Source organism: Argopecten irradians, chromosome 11, assembly GCF_041381155.1.
Source record: "Argopecten irradians isolate NY chromosome 11, Ai_NY, whole genome shotgun sequence".
NCBI classification, from domain to species: Eukaryota; Metazoa; Mollusca; class Bivalvia; order Pectinida; family Pectinidae; genus Argopecten; species Argopecten irradians.
Window position 1 is genome coordinate 29,239,081 of NC_091144.1, and position 18,898 is coordinate 29,257,978.

Here is an 18,898-nt window from a genome sequence, read left to right on the forward strand (position 1 = left end):
GCATTGTCTATATTGTATCTTGGTATCTACAATTCGTATTTCACCCTTTGTTAGACAATTCCATTCTCCTTTGTACAAACTCAATCAAGTTTGTCGAATCAAGCGTGTCGACTCAGTCACCAGAACGACCTGTCGGTATATCCGTAAACAGGGACTGGTACCATAAAACCATTCTCAGACTAATTTGTTACGCAAGTCTATGTAAAATCATAAACTTGAGTAACAAATCTGTCTGAAATTTCATGGTGCCAGGAACTAACAAATTTCGCTATTTCCATTTCAAAACAAGTTCGCGGATATCAACATTCGCGGATTGGTCATTCCAATATATTGTGTATATATTAATTTTCGAAGATAAATTTTCGCGACTTTACTCTGCTTGCGAAATTAAAGTAAATCGCACGCGAAAGCAAGTTGGTTTACAATAAGTGGACTTACGTGGCATTGCAATATATTGTAGCGCTCATTCTGAAAAAAAAACAGTCATGCCGTTGATGATTCGTAGTATTCTTGTCAAATTTGATACTGACAATATAATGTGTAGTGGTGTAGTAGTTAAGCCATTCGCCTTTCACCTAGCCAGCCGGGATTCGATCCCCGGCACGGACGTGAAAAGGTCAGGGGTCACCTATCCGATCACATGGGTTTTCTCAAGGCACTCAGATTCCCTCCCACTTTAAGACCCCTCGCGTGCTGTCATCCGGGCCATCACAAGTGATTTGTATGAGTTTAATTAATTAAAAAGGGAGGCAACTCGTATCATTTTTTCTCACGTTTGTTTTTCTGTGAAACAACAAGTGACTGACGATTAAAAAAGAAAGGAATTATGGTATTGCATTGTTTATAAACCGTTTGATAACGCATGTAACAAATATGAGATTTTATTATTTTTCTTGATTTTTTGTCACTTCTCATTGGTCTAAAACACGCCACGTGATCACCGCTGTCCAGACGTATTCTTAGACGAAAATCGGATTTAAAATCCCCAAATGTAACAGAGTCGATTTCATAATGCAGATAAAGTTTATACATAAATGACCTTGTCATATTATATTGTGAAAACGATTTCAATTGTATGGTTAAACAAAAGTGCAATGACTATAGAAGAAAGAAATTATTTTTTTGTGTGTCATGATAAGTATTGTTTACCTGGCCAATTGTGATTATATTTCAGTGGCATTTCCTGACGCGTGGCTACTATTCACCATGAGGTTAAGTTATGAATATTCATTCCGTGTTGGACGAGAAAATAAGAATATTTTTATTTTGTTTAACGATATAAAAAAGAGCGAATTTCCTAAATTTATCCGGAACAACTGGACAACCATCTGTCCTCAACATTGGCCAAATGAAAGTAACACAACTTTGGACAAATTTACTGGAGCCAAAAATAAGTTTTGGGAGAGATTGTCAAGTCGGATTTTAAGACGAAATGGTGACTTTAAGTCTAAATATGTACCAAATATATCTTTATAACAAGGAAATAATATTTCATCAGAATTGATATCGCTTCTAATAATTGAACAGACATTTATGTTACATTTTTTTATGTATTTCATATATCTGTGTTAATACGGTTACAGTATTTGAACGTAATTCAAATGTAAAAAAGATCTAAGTTCATAAATAATCATTCATTTCATTCTGAATAAGCGCCATTATCTAAGCAGGTTTTTATACTCTTGGTGATATGATATCTTCAGAATGTATTATCGCTGTACCATGTATATCCATATGTTATGAATTAATAATAATTAATATAAATGTAAAATCTGATATACATTTAATTTTTTTTCTGTGTTCTACTTATGAATTAACTAAATCTATTTATTCTTACATTGATTCCTATTCTGGTTACACTGACTTCATTCATAAGACGTTTCAGTTCACAATCTCATATTTGTAACATGTGTTTTCAAACTATTTATAACACACAATTCATTTTTTAATCCCTGGCCTTGTTGCTTTGAAGAAAAATAAATGAGACTAAAGGTAATACGAGTTACCTCCCATATTCCATTGACAACAAGAATATTAATATAAACGGCATGTTTTATTTCTCTTCGAGCACTATGTTATATATATGTACGTTATTATACAAGGCAATTCCTTTAATATCATACGCGATACATTAATTTTCGCTATGAACACAATCTTTCAATATTACTGTGAGAGTTCAATAACATTTTTTTACAATGTGCTACTTTATATACATGTAATATAATGTAATTCCACTAATGTATTTCAATCGCGATCTTTCAATATTTCTGTACTATTTCTATTTTCAAAAGAAAAAATCTTTAAATAATGTAATTCAATAACACTCATTTCTATTGGTTAGATCTGTGTGGTTATTTTTCCAAAGACCAAAATAATTGTACGTCAACTATTATGATATTATACATACAGAACGTTATCGCGGGATATTTTAAAACCGGCACAGTCATTGGCCAAACTGAAATATTGGATAAGATATCAATGTTCCACAATTCAATATGTTTTATTGTGAAAGTACTTAATAAAATCACGGAAATGTATCCTACAGAGCCCACTGACTGACATGCCACACACCTTTTGTATTTTGTTTTATCGAAATGGTATTTCGTTTTAATAACGAAATAACTTTACAATAAAACCAAATAAATAAGTTTTTTTTTTGTATGTGGCATGCCAGCCAGGCGGCTCCGTGGTATGCCTAGTTCCTGGTTGACATATTTAAACTTATAGGCATTATTCTCAATATATATTGGGTTTATGATGTCATAGACAACAAACGTGTCTTCGTGTCTATGAAAATGTCTTATATATATAGCTGGTGAGTTATGTTAGATTGTTTCCATTAAATGAGGCTTTCTGTTTCTACAGTCATTGGACCATATGAAACATACGTATATATACATCATCCTGGAATACATATGTACATCTTGCGTTTTAGCGTTATTAGGCTTATTGCGTTAATTTTTTAAATGTTTATTCATCCACATATTTTGTTAAACCTTCGTAATTAAATCAGATATCAGTTTTACGTTATGAATTAACAAGAAACACAATTTATTAAAAGATTTGTTTTTTCCCTCAGGAATTATTTCAATCCCACCACAAATACAAAACAATTAGTTAATGGTTGTTATTTATACTGTACGTTGATTGAACATTACAAAGTTGATATTATCACAAAGCCTATACAATAAAATGTATTTGCAAACTTAATCATCTTAATATATAGAGGATGGTTTGATAACAAAGGCACACTTTGACATCTGAACATTTCCATATCCTTAGGAAATCTCTAAAGAATAATTACAAAATGATACTGTTTATGATAGTAAGGCACACGGCACAATACATCCGAGAGTCTTGTGTGTTTGTACCTATCGTGCCTACGTACATTTCGTGGACGTACATCAACATGATGTACAGAAATTTCTATGTATAACGGGTAACCTTACAGCCTGTGGAAATTGATGAGTGTTTACGCATCCGTTAATGTTAACTGGAGACATAAATATGAAGTCACTCGAAATAGCACGGCGCGCATGTTTTAGGGGCATTTAAATGCACTTTATTATGATATTTGAACGTGTTCTTTGTAGGAAGCAATCTGTACAAATTATGGCACTAGCTATATAGTGCGTTAGTGGTTTTTTTCTGCGCCATTATGTCAGCACCATTATGGAAGTAAGTATTTTGATTTTGCATAGTTAAGATGCATAACTCGATTACACATGTAAGTTGGTACTTTGTGTTGAATTCATTACATTCGTTTCATTTCTGGCGGGTCAAATAGTGGGACTACTTTTCATGCAGATTGCTTCACGTGTGTTAAGTCGGAAGTATGTGGCAACCACTAAAGATACACGCCATGAAATGCCATTGTACGTCAAAGATGACATCCATCATTCAACAATATAACGCGCCCCATAGAATATATTCTTATTTTCTACTTTTAATTCGCTTTAACAAGCTTGACCAAAAGTTTTCTCTACTTTGAATTTCTTCTAGATTTGCGTCCTTATCTTTTCATCAAATGAAAAAGGGAATCAGGGAAAATCTGTCTTTTTATCTTACAAGATCTCACAAGATAATGATATGCGTATCTTTCTTTCTACGCTGAATGATTAGTCCATTTGATGGGAAACAACCATTCTTATTTTAAAATAATCACAACTTTTTTTATTATAAATATAGAGTTGGACGAGAAATGTCTATATGCTTCATGATGCTATCACCAACATATTAGCAAGATATACAACATTTATCCTCGCACTAAAATGCAATCTTCCTCCTCCATCCAGGACACTAATAATGTTTTACCACACGACTAACATCTTTTCCAGAACACGATATGAAAAGGTCATTTATGTATGTTTTTCTACACTATAAAATTGTCTCTGTCACATGTGGAGACTTTAAATCCGATTTTCGTCTAGGAATACGCCTCGACAATCCATCCCAAAATTTGTTCCTTGCACAATCTGTTCTTTCCAAATTGATGTTACATTCTTTAGGCCATCGTAACGGATGTATGGATTTCCAGTAGTGCCGAATAAGTTTTGGAAATTCACTTTTCTTAATATCATCCAGTAAAATAAATATATTCATATTTTCTCGTCCAACACGAAATGAGTATTCACACGTTAATCTCATAGTAAATGTTGTCCATTCTCGTTCTAAAGAAGCATAACTAACAACAAATACAGTTTGTCGTGATGAGTCAATAGCGTCCATAATGTTATCAGCTATGTCTTCGCCTAGTATAAATGTTTTATCCTCACAGCAATATTCAATTTGTTTCTCATCCAACCAAGGCGCTAATGTATTTCTAACCCAACTGTAATCTTTGTCACAATATGAAATATAGATATCGTTAGTATATTTGGTAGATTCTACAGGATGACGGCACATAACTCGTAACGACACACTACGTCGCCATGCCTCCCTTGCTAAGATACCCAATACAAAGAAAATTACGGTTAGGGTAACAGAAACGATAAGCCAGGTTTGAGAAACACAATGATCTTTGAAAAGATCGAACGTTTCTAGTAATTCTACTATCGGTACCTGAATTCCTTCTGAAGTCATACATAAAAGTTCTCGCTTTTTGTATATCACATTAGTGGCTTCTACCCACGATAGGAACTCTAAATTTTCACAGATACATACTAACGGATTACCATGTAAAACAATTTGAAATTTTTTCGATTTTTTTTTCATTTCTTCAAGAAATGAGTATTGGGAATAATTCAATGTAGCAATAAAATTATTGCTAACGTCAAGATTCTCCAGCACACTTAAATTGTATAAGACCTGTGTAGGAATTTGATCCATATAGTTTTCAGAAAGGTTCAAATATTTGAGAGAATTTGTTTGATATGCGAACAGTTGACTGTTTAATATGTAAAGTTTATTTAAAGAAACATCGACGGAAGACAGATTATAAAGTTCCTTGAATATTGCGGGTGTGTTCTGACGAAGGACGTGTTCGATATTGCATTTCCTTGCAGTAAGTCGAGACAGATTAGGCATTTCCAAAAACATATTTGGATGAACTTGTGAACAGTCGACTCCGGATATGTCTAATTCCTTTAAATGGACCAGTCCTTTGATAACAGCATATGAACATTTCGGATTCTTGCTGGAATATCCTATATTCAAAACATTCAGATTATCATTTGCTATAGTGACATTAAATAATGGTCCAGATAGTGCGTTGTAACTCATATCAAACAATGTCAAATTTCTGGGAAGGTATAATATTTGTTCATTATTAAAAGACCTTCGCTTTCTGTCTATTCTTATCTGCGTATGTGTCGCTCGAAAATAGGTTAATGAACGGAAGAGCGCAAGCAGAGGAAACGTTTGAGGTAAGTAGAACATGTTTTCTGACAAATCTAAATCCTCGATGCATGTCTTAGTTGTCCATGCAGCCACAGCATCTGTACCCATGATAGAAATAGCATTACCGATCAAGTGAAGTGTCCTAACACAAATGGTCCCAAGGTTAAACATATCTGATTTCCCGAGTTCCTCACCATTTGTGTATTTATATCGGAATCCTCTCATAGTCAGTAAATCCATTGTTCTTTCCCGTATTCCGTAAAGTCCCTGAAGGGCATCATGGATACTGAATTTGTTACTTTTGTTTATCATTATCAATGTCGTGAGATGCACAAACGGAGAGAGAAAGTTATTTTCTATTTTCCGAAATGGGGCTATGATATTTAGTTCTTTTATATTTGATCTTTTGACACCGTCAAATGATGTATTCAACAACGCAATGCCACCCTTACCTCTAAATGAGAGATATAACTTCAGCAAATTTGTTTGATTCCAAAACCTTTTTCCAAACATGAATCCTTCGAAAATATCTATAGCAAGAAATTCAAGAGTTGAAATGGTTGACAAGGCCTGTCCTGGATATCCTTTACTGATATGGAAGTTATTTCTTTGAATGTTCAAAGACTTCAACTTTTTCAGAGTTTTGAAGACATTCGTATCTATCGAAACTTCTTCTAATATGTTGTCGGTGAGATCAAGTTCCTCAATATTAGGGACGTTATCGAATGCTCCGGACTTGATTCTCACCAGATTGTTTCTTTGAAGATACAATATCTTTAACAGTGGAAGATCCGGAAATGAATCCTGTTCTAGAGAAATAAGATAGTTGATACTTAGGTCCAAAACTGTCGTATTTGACGGCAAATCCTTAGGTACCACGTGCAGACGACATCCAGAACATATCACGCGGGTCTCTCGAGGCATTTCAACGATGTCACAGCAAACCGGAAGTGCATCTAAATGGTTACAAAATAATATTTAGTGCGATATTAACGGATATAAAGTTAAGATGTCACAAATGTACTTATAAAGATATATATATACATAACTTACAATATAAAGTTATCGACTAGTTTCCAGATCATAAACATTGTAACATTTCATTTATTTTTCATTAATGTTAACATTGATGATTTCAAACAAAATTCGGAAAAAATAGAAAAAGAAACAAATGTTCCACCCCAACATAATTATTTATTAACTAAACAATATAGGTTTAATAGCATGAGTACATCTTTAAATAATACTTGTTTAAAGAAATGTTTATTGACACTATCATCGCAATACCATTCCATCCATTTTTCTTATATTGCCGATTCATTTCAATAAGTTCGTACTATATTCAGCCTTTTCACTGCATGGGACAGACGTAAACATATCGAACAGTAAAGGCTAAATATTTCCGAGTCGAGTCGTTATGACAGAGACTAAACAGGGAAGTTAATGTTATACAACGAGTACAATAATGGCTCCAAAACCAATGGTACATTATACCCTGTGTCGATCTTATAAACAATAGCTGAATAATACTGAATACAAAGACTAAGTACGATATACACTTATCGAATATGTTGATAACATCTGAAATATTTCATACGAAGACAATCTATTATAGAGATTTTATATCTCAAAGAACAGATTGTAAAAAATGACAGAGGCAATTTAGTTTTAATCCGTTATAAATGATAAATTATTAGACATTTTCCTTTTTGATGCAAACTATAATTCTACTTTGCGGTATAAGCAGCAGTAGAATTCGGAAGAAATAATAGATACAAATACACATACTGTAGCAGTACTGCTGTGTCACAATAATTGAATACTTACCAGAGGAAACTACGATCAATAATGTACATAACACAAAGACGATCATTACGTCGGCCATTTTACTTGTCTATATACCTGGAGGTAGGTCTGGTTCCCGAGTCGACACACATGATTGCGTTTGTACAAGGGAGAAAATGCCAAATTAGACTAACAAAAGGGTAATACGAATTTGATACGGTGTGTTTAAACATAGACCTGTCTACAAAAATACTCATAACAAACTTCTTCTTTTTTAATCAAATTTAATGTATGCAAATACGTTTTTCCCCCTATTCAAGTCTTAACTGTTATTAATTCTGACAGCTTTAAAACCACAATAAGCGTTATCATGATTTTAAAGTCATTTATTACAATATAGCAAAATAGAAACAATAAAAAGCTTAAATTTTAAGTCAATATATTCCCCTTACGACCACAAAATTGAAAATTAATACCTGCAAACCAAACGACAATAAAAACTACACGTTCTAGCTGACTTTCTTCTATATGATGAAGCATAACTTTCCTGCTACAATTAAATACTTAAATTTTTAAGTTTAAACATAACTAATTCGGAGTTAGTTGTACCAGTGATAAAGTTGAATCATCGTGTTTCCGAGACGTTCCGTAACGAATACTAGGTAATGCATATTAACATGGGTACTTTTCTATTTGACAATGTACACATTTTCGCTCTTTAGTAATATGTGCATTTCTTGCGTTTCTCACAATAGCCAGACCTGATACCCCTCCTTTCATTAACTATGTGCTTGCCTTTGTTTCCTGAATGAAATGGTAACGTCGCTTGTTGGAGTTATGAAATAAAATAGACTTTTTTATTATTTTTTTCTTGATATATCTAGCAGCATTATGATACTAAACCTGTCAGACGAAAACATATCCAACGTAAATGGCCAAGATATCATTTATGTTGTTATACTAATTACTCACAATGTCATCTAAATGAAAGTAAAACATACTACAATAGCATTTATGATTAATGATAAGGAACAACATCAATAAAAATGGAATCCACTTTTTAATCTGTGTAAAAGTGACTCTGATACAGATGTCAACATTAAAAGTTTCTTTTATCTTTGGATACGCCTTGCTTATCTTGCCAAAAACCAACTCTGGATTTTTGCAATACATTTCGACGTGAGATTCTTCGAAAAGTAGATTGTTGTAGTAATGTGATACAAAGTCTCTTAAATTTGTGTTGATTTTATATGATGTTTGATGAAACTTGTCTCGAAAGTTTCATGAAGGGGAACATCTAAACTTAAATTTTCTCTAAGAATTACACAGAGTTGAAAAGTGTAACCTCAACCAATCGACATCGTTTACAAACTCTGTCTTATTATACACGTATAATTAGTAAAATCATATTTGGATTTAAAACGCACATGTTTAAGCCACTACAAACACTGCTATTTCTAATTCATTAAACATTGACGTCATAATCCCATATTAACTGAACAAAAGGTTTTTTTTGTTGTTGTTATACATTACCGAAAGAAATTTAATGCCTCCATTGATATTTTAAATAGCTAATATTTCGAATTATTTCATTCTGAAAAATGCCGGATCAATGTATGAAATTCAATGTAAGTTTTTTAATAGTACAAAGTTAATTTAAACAATATTTGTTGTATTTCTGACCGCAAACGCATTTCTTCAAAATCAATACCAATGCAATATGTGACGTGCATTTTCTAATTTAAACTAAATAGTGAGAGTGTACTCATTTCATGGAGGCGAGTAAAGTAAAATATAAACGTCAATCTGATAGCTTTATCCATAAAGCTGAAATAGGAATGTTATACATTAAATGTGGATGTAATAAAAGCAAAACTAAATAGTGAGAGTGTACTCGTTTCACTTTCACTTTCATCTCTATCCTGTGTTTCTATTGGTTCTTCCTAAACTGTACTCTCATTGGGCCGGTTAGCTTTAAAGGCACGGTTTCTCTTCTATTTCATTAGTCTGGAGAAGCTCCTCGAGCTGGTCAGACTCATTCTTCTCTCTTTCCTTCTATCCTGCTGTCTATGTGTAGAACGTGTGTGTGTTTGTTCTCGTTAGTAGCTATGTATTAGCTGACCGTTGAGATGGTGTGATGTCCCTGTGTCCTCTGACTTACCTGTAATGTGTCCTTGGTGTGTGCGTACGTTATACAGGCGAAGCCGCGGGCTGACCTGCCGTGTGTGAGCACTGTACATGTGAACCTTGTTATATTTGTTAATAAACTCTTTAACTGTATTAAATGTGTTGTTTCTTTGTCAATACGGAACCCCAAACAGAACCTGGGTATATGAGGCGGACGTAGGTTCAGTCCTACTACATTATTAAATTGTGTTTCGAATTAAGCTGCTGGTTTCTCCTTTCTGTTATTTGTGACTAAACACACTGTAATAATAATCTAAGATAATCTGTGTTACTTTACAACAACAAATCCTCACTTACCCGAGGGAAGGAAGGTCCGGAGTAGTATACATAACGTAAGTAGGAGCTTTGTGTCCGCCATGTTATATTGTCTACCAGGAAGCTTTTCAAGTCCGTGTTACGGTAGCTGCAGCACGAATAATTTCACATTTGTACAATAAGTAGAAACGCGAATAGTTAAGGGACATTTGAGATGACGTGTCAAAGGAATTTGAAACTGGTTTTGTGTTTAGATAAAAGCCTGTCTTTCATGACATCGACATAACAAGTGACTGGAGTTGCCTTTAAAGATGGAGTTACAAAAATCAGCCCAAGCTCCGATTTCTTAAATAAGCAGTCATTTCATTCGGTAACGTTACTAAAGATATACCTTGCCATATTATGACGTTTAGACGACAAAGTTTTTTTTTTTTAATTTCAAAATATTTAATTCAAGTAAGAAGCCAACTTTTAAGAAAATATTTTGGTGCTCTCAAACTGCAAGTGGGTTAATTACCTTTGTTAATAATTGACATGGCAGAAAATATACCTTGTTGACCGGTTTACCCGCATCTTGTAATCCGATTGCTCCGGTCTTGTCGTTTAAAGTAAACACTTTTCTTTTAGGCGAAGCTATACGACGTACGTACGTCTGAACTGTACACTTAAAACAACAATAATGGCGCAAAAAGCGTCCCAAGTGAGCTGTGTTCACTTCATCTCGTACAGACGTGAATCCGCAAGAGGTCAGGAGTGTATCGACTGCGACTTCCGGCTTTGATAAGGTCGCCTTATACATATCAAAATCGATAGTCGGGAGTACCTTGATCATAGTCGCTTGTCGCGTAAGAGAGACAGTCGCTTAATTGCAGTGATTATTATAGGTAATTACGTCGGAAGGAAAAATAATGGTCATTTAAGACAGGCAGACGCTTAATTCAGACGGTCCTAAAGGCAATTTTGACTGTAGCACCCGAAATTTCGACATTTTCTCATTTTAAAATGTAGCCATAAGTTTATTAATTACATTTGGCCTTCATAGTTGTGAACATATTATGTAAGTATGTATATACTCTTTAAAACATAATACAGTTTGACAACATAAAACATGATATTGACACCGTTTTGGATGAAAAAGTGAACCCTGTCATACACATCTAGTGGACAGCTTTAAGTTGACCATTGTACAGGCCCCTGGGACCTTTTGGATTTTTTAATGTATTTCACAAATATGCATCAATGTGTGTTTTATCTACTTTTCCTTTTATCAAAAAAGACATAAAGGGCTTAATTGATGTTTTCTAATTTCACTCAAAGTATGTGTCAAGGGGACCCCCTGTGTCCACCATTTAAACACATTTTTGTTTTATTTTTTTTTATATTTATTTAAACAACACTAGTTCATTACCATTGCAACAATTAAAGTATTTCAAAACTATTATCATATTATTCAGTATACGTTATTATCCATATGTCCTAATTTACACTTAGATCTAAAATTATCCAAATTTCAACCAATCAGGGCCTCTATTTTGCTACCATGTCAACCATGTAAGTGATACTGTTATTCAGCTTAACTCATAACCCCTTTACATCAATTTTCATTGAACGATGCTACACCACTGACGCAGTATCAATAACAGAAGCAGACGAATTAGTATTTTCTTCACTTAAAAAGTTACTTACGTTACACCAATACCATCTTTCAACTTCTTATAATATATACAATAAAGGAAATGATAAAACTAAATAATTTTGTCCCGAAAAAAGTCAATGGCTCTATGTTTTATAAGTATTGAATGCGTATTTATTTCGTACACCTTTGTTGTCTTTATTACACATAGATTTACATGAATAAACACCAGTATTATTGTTCAAATGATGAGTATTATTTACATCCTATCGGCGGTGAAGCATCTTTAAACCTGACATTATCTAAATTTCAGCGAGTCAAATGCCTCCTTTATGTTTTCATGGCAACAAATGATTTCCAATTGTGTTACATTTAGCAGCTAAAGTTATTAATATACACTATTGTTTACTTAAATCGGGCTCTGGAATCTCCGTTGCTATCAGCTGCAAGTCAACCAAATTGTTTTCCCGGATTTTGATTCTGAAACTAACTGACACATAGATAGAAAATGTCCTGAATAGGAATTTGAATGTCAATCCATAATAATAAGAACAGTTCGTATTTAGTATCAATGTCTGCTATCCGATATTTTTACAACTAAGTCAGCCCTAATCTCCTCCTCCTCGACGTTAAAAACAAAAGGTTGACACAGACATTTCAAATAATCTGAGCACCATATAACCAACCAGTCAAATCTCGTTAATTCGATCTCGGCATAAAAAGGTTAAAAAGATATCCTGGAGTTTACACTTATTGTACAAATAAAGATATATATTTTATTGACATTGATACCAATATTTTGAACCTATTAGGGACCTTGAGGTAAATATATTGTATTCCAACTAATTTTCAACCGATTTAATTTTGCATTGTCACGCACAACGACTCTCTAACAACGATGTAGATTTATTTGTAGGCTAGTCCGTGCTTCCAGATACCGTGCATGCTGCGTCTCACAAACAAGAAATTGTTTATATGAATATGGCCATTTGACCCATCCTGTCCCACCGATCCGGCTCATGTGATAGTGTTGTTACAAATTTACAGCAGATATTTTGTCAGTGATATTTTATCGTGAAATATTGTGTTGAAGACTAATAAAACCTAATAATAACCTAAAATTATCAATTATTTATACCGAAAATCAGCTTAAAAAGTTTAAGTTTTTAGTAAACCACGAAGTGCATACCATCCACTCGGAAGATTTATTGCTTTGTTCGTCTTAATCGAAAGAATTATGTTCAGGAGCTCCTCGTAGAATCACTCCACTCCCTGATCGCATAGCAGATTTATAACCTACATCATACTAGGTAATAAAATGTGTCGAGTTTAAAACTCGCTGTGAAAGTTTGTTTCACATCAAATGGTTGTTTATTTACCACATAGACCTCTCTTAGTCGTACTAACCCGAGTGTAAACAAGTTCAGGTAAGTGGTAATTAGATATATTCATTATTGAGGTAATAGCATAACCCAGAAGATTGATTATTTATGCATTTGCCTTATGAATTTGTCGCCAGTGGATCTATTTTTAAAAAAAATCCTTCAACTTAGCATATTCTTCTAATTTTACATTTACATTCTTACATTCAATAGTGTCACAAAGTGAAACTTGCAAAATTCGTTAATTATCTATAACTTCACAATAGACCTAATCGAATGCGCATTCACACTACTTGCGGAAGTCAGTGTTTCGGTGTGTATAGTCTTGCGTGGAAACCACTGCGTTTACGCAAGTGTAAACGACTATTGCAGTCGGTAAGGTAGCGAAGAGAAAACGGAAATGTAAATATATACAAATAATCCCATGAACCTTTTTGAACAAAAGACTGATGATTACACCTTCTCCGTCAAACGTTAATCATATACATCCAATTAGACCTGCGGCCAGTTGTTCACGGGTCGCTGCACGGCAGTTATGTATAAAAACACGAGTCAAATTGGTCAGACTAAAGGGACAATTTTCGTTAATTTATGGTAGCCTGAACTATAATTATATGTATTCATACTTATATATTCATATTTTGCATTGCAGAAATAGCGAAACTAACAACCCGCGAAAATTTCCACGTTTACAGTAATTCAAAATATAATATGAAAAAAACTATGTACGGAAATATTATATAAATATAATTAATTGTAATTGTAATATTGCAAACCAACAACACACTTTTGTATAGTTTAGTGATCTCTGAAATATCATAAACATATAAATAAGATCGTGAGTTTGAAAGATAATTAATTAATGATATATTTCATTTTCTAGTTTCGCTTCCGGTTTGCTGTAAGATATCACACTTTCAAGAGAAGAGTCACGTGATATGTTCCGGATGTCGTCTGCTTGTTGTACCTAAGGATTTACCGTCAAACACGACTTTTTTGGATCTAAGTTACACTGATATGACTTCTCTAGTACGGGGTTCATTTCCGGATCTTCCACTGTTAACGATACTGTATCTTCAAAGAAACAAACTGGTGAGAATCATGTCCGGAGCATTCGATAACGTCCCTAATATTGAGTACCTTGATCTCACGGACAACAACTTAGAACAATTCTCTTTAGATGTGAATGTCTTCGAAACTCTGAAAAGGCTAAAGACATTAAAAATTGAAAGAAATAACTTTCATATAAAAAAGATATACACAGAACAGACTTTGTCAACCATTTCAAATCTAGTATATCTTTCGATAGACATTTTTGATGGTTTTCTGATTGAGAAATGGATAATTAACCAAACAAATTTACGAAAATTGCATCTTTCTTCTAGAGGAATAGGTGGTGTATCGTTATTGAATTCATCATTCGACGGTCTCGCCACATCAAATATAAAGGAACTCAGTATCATAGCACCTTTCCGAATAATACAAACCAATTTCCTTTCTCCTTTTGGCAATCTTACCACGTTAACATTGAGAAATACAGGCACCGGAGTGACTATTCATGATGCACTTCCTGGTCTTTACGGTTTAAGAGGAAGAGCGATGTATTCATTGATTATTCGTGGATTCCGATATAAATATACTACATGTGTTGACCTAAGAAAATCGGATATGTTTAATCTTGGAACAATATGTGCCAGGAAAGTCCAGCTGATCGCTAACGCTATATCAACCATGGGAACAGATGCCGTGACGGCATGGACAACTAAAACCTGCATTGAGGAATTAGATATGTCAGAAAACATGTTCTATTTACCACAGTCTCTTCCTCTGTTAGTGCTGTTCCGTTCGTAAATTCATTTGTACGCGAAACATTCTCAGGTTAAAGTTTTCGGGAAACGAAGCATTTGTTAGCAGAACGAATTGTCTTCTTACCACAAAATCTGACTTATATAGATATCTCCTTTAGTGTACTTTCAGGTTCAATTCTGAACTTAACTGTAGGCAGTAATAATCTTAAAGTATTGAATTTGGGTTATTCTGTTCAATATCCGAGATGTGCATATGCAGTTATCAAAGGGCTTGTCCATTTGAAGGAATTAGACATATCAGGAGTCGACTGTTCAGAAGTGCATCCAAATGCGTTTTCAGAAATTCCTAATCTATCTAGACTTTCTGCAAGGAAATGTAGAATCGGAAGTATCTTAGGTTCGAACGTACCAGCTATATTCAAGGGACTTAATCATCTTTCTTTCGTCGATATTTCATCAAACAAACTGCAGATTTTAAATAGTCAACTGTTTGCAGATCAGAAGGACTCTCTCAAGTATTTGAACCTTTCCGGAAATCTCTTGGATCAGATCCCTACACATCTATTTTATGATTTAACAGTTTTAGAGACTATTGATATCAGTGATAATCTACTTAGAACCCTAACCTATCCACAATACATATTTACATTACACGTTACATGGAAATCCATTTGTGTGTAGCTGTGAAAATTTGGATTTCCTTATGTGGATAGAGGCTACCACTGTGATATACAAAAAAGAAACTCTTTCGTGTGTGACTACAGAAGGAACTCAGGTAACGATGGGAGATTTCCTGGAAACTTTTGATCTATTTAAGGATAAATGTGTTTCTCAAACATGGCTTATCGTGTCTGTTAGTGCTACGGTGATATTCTTTGCATTCGGTATCCTCACTCGAGAGGCATGGCGACGTGGTGTGTGGTTACGAGTGATGTGCCGCAATCCTATAGAAACTTCGAAAAACAAAAATGATATTTATATATCCTATTGCGACGAAGACTCTACATGGATGAAGAACAACCTATTACCTTGGTTGCAAAAGAATGAAATTGAATTTTGCTGTGAGGATAAAGATTTCATACTAGGCCGAGACATAGCGGATAACATCATGGACGCTATAGACTCATCACATCAAACTTTATTTGTTGTTAGCTATGCTTCTTTAGAACGAGAATGGACAACATTTACTATGAGATTAACTTATGAATACTCATTTCGTGAAGGAAGAGAAAATATGAATATCATTATTTTGTTAAACGATATCAAAAAGAGCGAATTTCCAAAACTTATACGGAAAAACTGGGATATTTTTCGTCCTTTAAATTGGCCAAATGACAGTAACACCACATTGGAAAAAATTGCTGAGGCTAAGAGCAGGTTTTGGGGAAAATTAGCTAAACGTGTTCAAAGAAAAAAGGACGTTTTTATGTCTACACTTGTATTGGAGTCAAGTATATAATGAGCAAATATATATTCAAATTGCATGACGTCGCTCTTATTATTTAACACAAATGTTATTGTAATATGTTTTTCTTTCATTTATTTTTTTGTAATTTATTTAACAGCATAAAACTATTTATATGTATCTTATATTTTGTCCATGTTTGTTGAATATATTTATTCTAAGATGGTTAGCAGCAGAACAACGCTCCATGATTTATATCAGAATATTGAAACAAAATCAAAAATGTCTATTTTAGTGTATAACTCGAGCAAGCGACGTTATCATTGTGTTTATGGAGCAACGCTATTAACATAGTCAATATAAGGAGGGGTGTCAGCTTTGGCCAATGTGATACCCCTCAAGAAAAAAACATATATGAAACAGTTATAAAATTCGTATCGCTGTTTTGTCGTCAGGCGCAGTGATAATCAACCGACATGCGGTAATTAGGACGACGGCGGGAAACATAAAACGACCCGCGTTATGAAAATTAGCATAAATTTATTTAAATTGAATTGTTAAGAAGTGGTGGTACGTGTAGTATTAAACGGTAACTTAATAACTTTTGTAACTCAACAAAATTATCATCTCGTTTTACATTCCCATCCTAAACATTAAAAGCCGTTTCGGGAAGGTAGTGGGCCTTTAAATGGAAATTTACTGATCAGGTGAAGAGTTGTTCATAAAAACGATAACAAAGTAAATAAAGATTATACACGTGAAATGATATAAAGAGACAAAACTGCAAGTCATATTAATGCACTGAATTAGACATCCACTTGGTATATATCAGTATGATAAATATAGTAGTTTTTAGAAATATGTCAAGTGCGGCGCCATGCGTGTTTAACGGAATTTGAAATCGGTTACCTTTAAATAATCCCTAATTTGATATTGTACTATAATCCTTGCTCACACATATCCATAGTCTTTCTTTTTAGCTAGATGTATGTTGAAATCTTGATCATTTGAAGAGATTTCCCATTTTTCAAGGACTTCACTATAACCGATTTTCACTGTAGGTAACGATGCTTGATGTGTTACATGCATTTTACATTCTTTACTCATGTAGCCACCAGATATTTTAATATATGCGATCGCGCAAGAAAATGAATCTATTTTTTTCTCTTTGAAAATAAATGTTTATTTACGTTAAGATATGCGTAAATAACCAATCATAATAGATCCTGGTGTTTAGTTCTTTGTACTTATGATACCTTATTATTTGTCTGATGAAGGTAGCACATCGCACTAGTCATCAAATATGTTACGTTTTGGTGAACTCTATACACTACTTATATAATAAGTTATCCATAAATCTTTATTATCCATGAGGCGAATATTTCTGGAGAGCGACATTGATCACACAAAAAACACCCTTATTTACATGTATATGTTACATGTCTGAAAATACTTATATATACGACCGGCATATAGCTCCCTACCACACAATAAAATAAAACGTTCACATTTCCATATCAACATTCAAATTTTTGAAGTTATCAAATAAATAATTCACATACCTATACTGGAAGAAGAAAAAAAGGCTTATACCTATTTTCAATCGTTCTTTTTTATTGATTATCTTTTGTTAAATTATAGTAACTTTCTTTTAAATTAAGATGATCGATGATTACGTTCATTGTGGTATTAAAACTGTTACTTAAGTAAGACTTCATTAACAGCTTAATTAGACTTGAATAGGTCGATAAACGTACATCTCCATGCATTAAATTTGATCTATAAGATATAGAAGTAAGTCATGTGTACATATGTATTTCAGAAGCCATGTCTATATTTAACTTCGTATCAAATTCGTATTACCCTTTGTTAGACAATTCATCTCCTTTGTACAAACTCAATCAAGTTTGTCGAATCAAGCGTGTCGACTCAGTCACCAGAACGACCTGTCGGTATATCCGTAAACAGGGACTGGTACCATAAAACCATTCTCAGACTAATTTGTTACGCAAGTCTATGTAAAATCATAAACTTGAGTAACAAATCTGTCTGAAATTTCATGGTGCCAGGAACTAACAAATTTCGCTATTTTCATTTCAAAACAAGTTCCCGGATATCAACATTCGCGGATTGGTCATTCCAATATATTGTGTATATATTAATTTTCGAAGATAAATTTTCGCGACTTTACTCTGCTTGCGAAATTAAAGTAAATCGCACGCGAAAGCAAGTTGGTTTACAATAAGTGGACTTACGTGGCATTGCAATATATTGTAGCGCTCATTCTGAAAAAAAAACAGTCATGCCGTTGATGATTCGTAGTATTCTTGTCAAATTTGATACTGACAATATAATGTGTAGTGGTGTAGTAGTTAAGCCATTCGCCTTTCACCTAGCCAGCCGGGATTCGATCCCCGGCACGGACGTGAAAAGGTCAGGGGTCACCTATCCGATCACATGGGTTTTCTCAAGGCACTCAGATTCCCTCCCACTTTAAGACCCCTCGCGTGCTGTCATCCGGGCCATCACAAGTGATTTGTATGAGTTTAATTAATTAAAAATGGGAGGCAACTCGTATCATTTTTTCTCACGTTTGTTTTTCTGT

General features: G+C 33.8%; 1 protein-coding gene and 1 pseudogene across 3 annotated transcripts; one reads left to right on the top strand and one right to left on the bottom strand.

Moving 5' to 3' along the window:
- Positions 1-1,922: 1,922 nt before the first annotated feature.
- LOC138335228 (toll-like receptor 4) lies at positions 1,923-10,815 on the bottom strand. Of its 3 annotated transcripts, none has more exons than XM_069284216.1 (3): positions 10,616-10,815; positions 10,108-10,213; positions 1,923-6,794 (listed from the first exon to the last, which is right to left on the bottom strand). In XM_069284216.1, the coding sequence occupies exons 2-3, from the start codon at positions 10,166-10,168 to the stop codon at positions 4,378-4,380; spliced, it is 2,478 nt and encodes an 825-aa protein (XP_069140317.1). In that variant the 5' UTR covers positions 10,169-10,213; positions 10,616-10,815; the 3' UTR covers positions 1,923-4,377. The 3 variants fall into 3 exon arrangements, with proteins under 3 accessions (XP_069140317.1, XP_069140316.1, XP_069140318.1); XM_069284215.1 differs by having other exon boundaries at positions 1,924-6,794; positions 10,583-10,815; XM_069284217.1 differs by lacking the exons at positions 10,108-10,213; positions 10,616-10,815 and adding an exon at positions 7,666-8,465 and having other exon boundaries at positions 1,924-6,794.
- Positions 10,816-13,959: 3,144 nt separating this feature from the next.
- LOC138335230 (toll-like receptor 4) lies at positions 13,960-17,437 on the top strand (annotated as a pseudogene).
- Positions 17,438-18,898: the final 1,461 nt, after the last annotated feature.

Bases quoted from the DNA above. Each gene is read 5' to 3' on its own strand.
- LOC138335228 (XM_069284216.1), bottom strand. From the start codon at position 10,168: ATGGCGGACACAAAGCTCCTACTTACGTTATGTATACTACTCCGGACC. The intron at 6,795-10,107 runs GTAAGTGAGGAT...GTAACCATTTAG, and splicing joins CCGGACCTTCCTTCCCTCGG to ATGCACTTCCGGTTTGCTGT.